Source organism: Athene cunicularia (assembly GCF_003259725.1).
Source record: "Athene cunicularia isolate RWA chromosome 4 unlocalized genomic scaffold, athCun1 chr4_part1, whole genome shotgun sequence".
NCBI lineage: Eukaryota > Metazoa > Chordata > Aves > Strigiformes > Strigidae > Athene > Athene cunicularia.
This window is the reverse complement of record NW_020799098.1, coordinates 2,444,689-2,450,976: the sequence shown is the minus strand read 5'-3', so window position 1 is coordinate 2,450,976 and position 6,288 is coordinate 2,444,689. Positions and strand designations below refer to the sequence as shown.

At 51.8% G+C, this 6,288-nt stretch overlaps 1 protein-coding gene across 1 annotated transcript in view; it reads left to right on the top strand.

Annotated features, from left to right (window-relative positions):
- PTPRA (protein tyrosine phosphatase, receptor type A) overlaps window positions 1-6,288 on the top strand; it is a 95,073-nt gene that overhangs the window by 83,571 nt on the left and 5,214 nt on the right. The window contains exons 14-15 of the mRNA XM_026846895.1: window positions 4,698-4,864; window positions 5,845-6,042. Of these exons, the coding sequence (XP_026702696.1) occupies window positions 4,698-4,864; window positions 5,845-6,042 (365 nt within the window). The remainder of the gene's footprint in view (window positions 1-4,697; window positions 4,865-5,844; window positions 6,043-6,288) is intronic.

Here is a 6,288-nt window from a genome sequence, read left to right as displayed (position 1 = left end):
TGGGGGTCCTGGTGGGCACCGAGGTGACCCTGAGCCACCAACGTGCCCTTGGGGCAAAGAGGGCCAGTGGTGCCCTGGGCTGCCTTAGACAAAGCATCGCCAGCGGGCCCAGGGAGGTGATCCTGCTGCTCTGCTGAGCGCTGGTGAGGCCACGCCTGCAGGGCTGGGTCCATGCTGGGCTCCCCAGTACCAGAGAGACACGGGCAGGCTGGAGAGAGCCCAGTGAAGGGCCGTGAGGATGATGAAGGGACTGGAGCAGCTCTGCTGTGAGGAAAGGCTGAGGGAGCTGGGACTGTTCAGCCTGGAGAAGAGGAGACTCAGGGGGGTCTCATCAATGTCTGTAAATGCCTGCAGGGAGGGGGCAAAGAGGACGGGGCCAGGCTCTTTCCAGTAGTGCCCAGTGACGGGACCAGAGGCAAGAGGCACAAACTGGAACAGAGGAGGGTCTCCCTGAACATTGGGGAACACTTTTTGACCATGGGGGTGACCGAGCACTGGCACAGATTGCCCAGGGAGGGTGTGGAGTCTCCATCCTTGGAGATACTCAAAATCTGGCTGCACATGGACTTGGGCAGACTCTCTGCCACCCTGCAGGAGTAGGGAGGTTGGACCAAATGACCTCCAGAGACCCCTCCCAACCTCAGCCGCTCGGTGATTCTGTGAGTGCTCCGGAGCTGCCGAGGCAGAGGCGTTTGTGCCCGCAGTAGTGGAGTCACAGACTGACTGAGGTTGGAAGGGATCTCTGGAGGTCATCTGCTCCCACCGCCTGCTCAGGCAGGGATAGCATGAAGGGGTGGGGCAGAGTCAAGGGCAGGTGATTTTTCATGGCCAAATATAACAGTGCCCCCAGGGCTTTCTTGCTTTCGTTCTACTCTGTCCCTGCCGTGACATTCTTCTCAGCAGATTTATGCTGCCAAGACTTTCTGCCTCAAGGGAGAAGGGAGTCCTTGTGTTGAGCAGGTCCTGCTCCTGGAGTCCTTAGCATCCCCTTCTCCTTCCCCAAACCAGGGCATGGCAGAAGGCAGAGTCGAGTCTCCTTGTCCCAGCCAGGTGCTGTAAACACAGGCCTCCCCTTCCCAGATCTCTGTCCTCTCACCTAGGGCTTGGTGACTTCCCAGCTAAAGGCCGTGTTATCAAGGAGTCACGTTTTGAAAGTGTTCCCCAAAACTCAGATCATTTCACTTCCATTTCAGATGAGTTCAACCGAGTAATCATTCCAGTGAAGAGAGGTGAAGAGAACACAGACTACGTAAACGCTTCCTTCATTGACGTGAGTCTTCTTTAATCTTCTTTCCATTTTCTCCCAGTGGAAACTCTTTACCTCACGCTCCTTCCTATGGAAAGAATCTGTCCCGAGACACTTCTTGGTTTTGTGAGGCCCTTTCCACTTGACTTTGCTTTGTGTCACCGGACAATGCTGGTTTCTTTCTCCAAGAAACTCCTCTGTATATAGTTTCCTTATGGGAGAGGAGAGCTGGAGCTTGAGCAGAGCCTCCAAATTCTGATCTCACTTCTGCAGCTCCAGGCTCTGATGATGGCTTTGGAGAAGCGGATGCACGTAGCCATGGAAATGTTTGCTATAGTGCACTGTTCATTTGGTCAGAAAACATCCCCTAGATTAGGTAATAGACAAATATATGGATCCCAAACCCCTTGAGAATAACCAGGTCAATCCCATTATACCTGTCTGGGTGACGGGAGGAGACAAGGCAGAGAGGTTAAGTGTTTTCCTCACTTTGAGGAGGTAAGTGATTGCACATCCTTTTCCTGTGAGTAATCCTGTTGACTTCAAGGGGACATCTCCTAGGAGTATTTATGCAGTGATGCCAGTGCTGGCTAAGTAACAGAGCCCCCCTCTTTTCTAGCCCAGTTTCTGTCTCCTAATGGCAAGGGGTTTTTTTCCCCAAAAAGATGATTACTGCCATGGATTGAAACAGTAAAACCAGTGCATTCCCAGTTACAACATCCCAAATTAATTGCTCCCTGAAATCTTTGCTGGGTCCCTGCGGGTTCCTCTGGCTGCGTGAGCATCCAGCAGCCGCCTTGTTCTGCATCGAGATCAGAAAGCTTAAATGTCACATAAGCAATTTTCATTGAGGATTCAATTTCCTGCCTCTGCTGAACTTTGCTTAAATTATAAGCTCCAAATGACGAAGCATCTTTAGTCAGTCTGCAGCGAGGGCACAGGGGAACATCAGAGGGCTTTTTGGAAACAGAAGCTCTTTGTGGTTGTGGAAGAGACAAAAGTCAACCAGATTTACTACTGCTTTTCAGAGATTGTATCTCATAGAGTGGTTTGGCTTGGAAGGGACCTTAAAGATCACCTAGTTTCCACCTAGTTTTGCTTACTTCTTCCAATAATCCCCAGTACAAATCATACCTGAAGTACTTGGAGCTTAGGCAAAGCACTCAGACTTTGCAACATCGCTTAGGAGTGCTGGAAACCCAAATCTTTCTTCACCAAATGGATAAGGCCACACACACATAGGGGATGTGATCCTCCTCGAGCTGCATTTCTTTAAAAACAAAGGTCTTACCATGGTAAAGTGGTGGCTGATGGCACCTCAGCTGCCAAGCAGCGGTGCAGTGACGCCCGTGCATGGGGCCGCATCCCACAGCGAGAGCAGGTTGCTCTACCCAAGCTGGGGTCTTTCACATGGGCAGTCATGATGCTCCCAAAATTTAACTGAGCTTGGTAACCTGTGTCCAGGAGCATTCCTCCTGCTTCTCCCAGCATCCGGGCGCTGCCCATTCACCGCTAACCCCGTTTATCAAATCGCAGGGTTATCGCCAGAAGGATTCCTACATCGCCAGCCAAGGGCCGCTGCAGCACACGATAGAGGATTTCTGGAGGATGATCTGGGAGTGGAAATCCTGCTCCATAGTGATGCTAACGGAGCTGGAGGAGAGAGGCCAGGTGAGCGCCCAAGGATAGCTGCATTGAAGGACCAGAAAAATAAATCATAAAAATAAAACCACTGAAAATCTCCTGATGGCCTCAGCACTGCCAGTGCCACACACGCTGGGGGCTATTTCACTCCCTCTCTGTCAGGAAATGTATTTCAGCCTCTACTTCTAATGCAAAAAATCCAGTTGTTTGTAGACCCAGGGTGGGGAGATGGTGAATAAACCAACTTTAGACCCTTATTTCTCCAAGCACCTTCAGGTGCAGTGGGCAGCTCCTCTCTGAAGCAAGCCTGTGGGATCCCACCTGCTTCTGGGCAGCTGCCAGCCCCAGGAGAAGACTTCTTCTGTTCAAGCCCATGAGGAAAACTTGGTCTTCACCCTGTCTCGTGCTGTTATGCTTTCTCAGGAGAAGTGTGCCCAGTACTGGCCGTCTGACGGCTCCGTGTCCTATGGAGACATCACTGTGGAGCTGAAGAAAGAGGAAGAGTGTGAGAGCTACACGGTGCGGGACCTGCTGGTAACGAACACCCGGGTAAGACTCCAGCCTGCTCCTCTGGGGAGCTCTGGGTGCTCTTGGGTTTGGCTGTCATTAACCCTCACAGATGTTTGTGGTGCTTTGAGATTCCTCTTGCACGTACTGAACCTTCCCTCTGGCACCTTCAGCTCCATCATCTCCCCATCATCCCAAAGTAGCGTCCATCCCCTGCAATCCCACTGTATTCCCTACGCTTACCTCCCACCCCAAGGGTTCCTGTCCCACTAATGGCTTCCCATCCATCCTCTCTGCCCTGCTGTCAACCAGCAGCCCTCATTTTTAGGTGTTGGAATGGGCTGCCCAGGGCAGGGGGGGGCGTCCCCAGGATCCCTGGAGGGGTTGAAGAGTCGGGCTGAGCCAGCGCTGAGGGATCTGGGGGAGTTGGGAACGGTCAGGGTGAGGTTCATGGTTGGACTGGAGGAGCTTCAAGGGCTTTTCCAACCTTGATGATGATTCTGTGACTCTGTGAATTTACTCACCTTAAACACCTGGGAGACTGTTCCCAGCAGGTACCAGTGTTGCTGTACTGAAAGCAGGGAAGCTGTTAGAAGCCAAGTCTGAAATTCAGTCCTGTAATACTCCAGCACTTGCTGTGACCAGTATTGGTTCCTGCTGTCACCCACAGATACTTAATGCCTGCAAATAATCAGATTTATCCCATGGGCCGAGACAAAATCCAGCACCGTATGTGTTGGTTTTGATTGCTTTCCCATCTGTCACTACATTTTCTCATCCTCTGAGGATTCTCTGGATGCTTTAGTCTCTGTCTTTGTTTTCCTGCTGCTCTCAGAGGCAGGCAAGGAAGAGCTGACGATTTAAACCTGTCTGGACGCTGAGTGGGGTTCTCCTGAGCCTTACCCTTCACTCCAACGGCCTGGATGTGGGTGGTTTCCTCCCCTGCCTTTAGCTGGAAATGCTGTGGGCCGAGGTGTGGGAAAGAATGGAGAGGTGGCTTCTGTTTGAGCTCGCTGGGAATGAACTACGGCAGCTTCTGCCTCGTCGAAGCCACAGCCAAGGCCAGGCTGGTGTCTCTTACCCCTGGAATGAGAGATGTGACACTGGGCAATTAAAATGTCATGCTTTTAGAGACTAATTTGGCCCCGGAGCCTGAGTCCATGCCCTTTCATCTTGTGGATGCTAGTGCTTCTTAAGCATCCAGCTCAGTCTTGGGCATGTCACTCCCCTTCTGCCCTTGCTTTTGGGAAAAGAAGGGAAATCTGAATATTTGTCATTAATCTGATGATTTCCCTTTCAGGTCGGCGACGTCACGAACAAGAAGCCTCAGCGCCTGGTGACTCAGTTCCACTTCACCAGCTGGCCTGATTTTGGGGTCCCCTTCACCCCCATTGGGATGCTGAAGTTCTTGAAGAAGGTGAAGACGTGTAACCCGCAATACGCAGGGGCAATAGTAGTTCACTGCAGGTACGTCCTGGTCATGGTTGACCTCTGCCTCTCCTGGGTCACTTGAAATTATCTTCTATTTAATGCTAAAAGGACTTTTGGGGGGTTAGGGTGTTTTTTGTGATTTTTTATTTAACTTTCCTATGTGAAATGGGAATGTTCCACATGGGAACGTTAAAGAAAAATGCATTTGAATTGAAGGAACTTCTTGGACTCAGCGATGTGATGGTGTTACCACCAGTGTTGAGTGGTTTTTTGAGTTAGCTGGATGCTGAGTGAGCCAAGCTTATCATCACTGCTGGGTGTTGGTGGCATCTCCCTTGGCTCTCCGCTGCCCTGGGCAGGAGATGGCAATACCCCTGGTTGCAGGAGGGCAACAGCATGCCTGGGAGCAGGGACCACGGTGTTTGACCTCACGTGGAGTGGTTTCAGGCACAGCAGTGAGGCTGGGGGAGCCAGAGTCTGTCCATGTTCAGTAAGGGAAAGTCTCATGGTTAAAGGCAGAGGTCGTGGTCACATCTGCAACCTCCTGAATCCAACTTTACAGCTTTCTTCTCCGGAGGCAGCTGACAAAAGAGCTTTGTCATTCCATAACATCTGCTGGCCTCATCTTCTTCTCCTTAATGGCTGAATTACCAGCACAGAAACAGTGCCTCACCTTGGGCTCATCTTCATGTGATGGAGGGTGACTGGTCAGAGCAGCAGGCAGCTGGTAGGGACAGGCAGCCCGTGAGGCTCTGGAAGCCAGAGCTGGCTCAGGTTTTGCCTTGGCTCACCCGTGCACTCTGGTCGTGGCACTTGTGATGCAGAGAGATCCGGTGAGCATCTCTCTGCAAAACCCAGGCAACGCTGAGCACCAGGCTGAGGCCCTCACTCATCCCCACAACAGATTTTGCTATTTACTCACTGCTGGGAAGCGTGTGCCTCGCTCCTGGCGGCTCCACAAGGGACTTCAACGCCAACACTGCTGCTCTGACCGCTTGTCCCCTCTGCTCTTTCAGCGCTGGGGTGGGACGCACAGGCACTTTTATTGTCATCGATGCCATGCTGGACATGATGCACGCCGAGAGGAAGGTGGATGTTTACGGCTTCGTGAGCCGGATCCGGGCTCAGCGCTGCCAGATGGTACAGACAGATGTACGTGTGGTGCTGCTGTTTATTTTGGGCTTTGCTCGCTGGAGTCAGGTTTCCTTCATGCAGTCAGGCCCCAGCCTGCAGTGAAGTCTATGTGAGGGTTGAGCATCATCCCTCATTTTGGAAGGATGCTGCATCAAGTGAGCCTTTCGCTGGGTCTTGTTCTTTTTAAACCCCTTTGTAGTATCACGGAATCATTCACATTGGAAAAGGCCCTTAAGATCCTGGAGTCCAACCGTTAACCCAGCGCTGCCCAGGCCACCACTAAACCATTTCCCTCAGTGCCACATCTACACGTCTTTTAAATACCC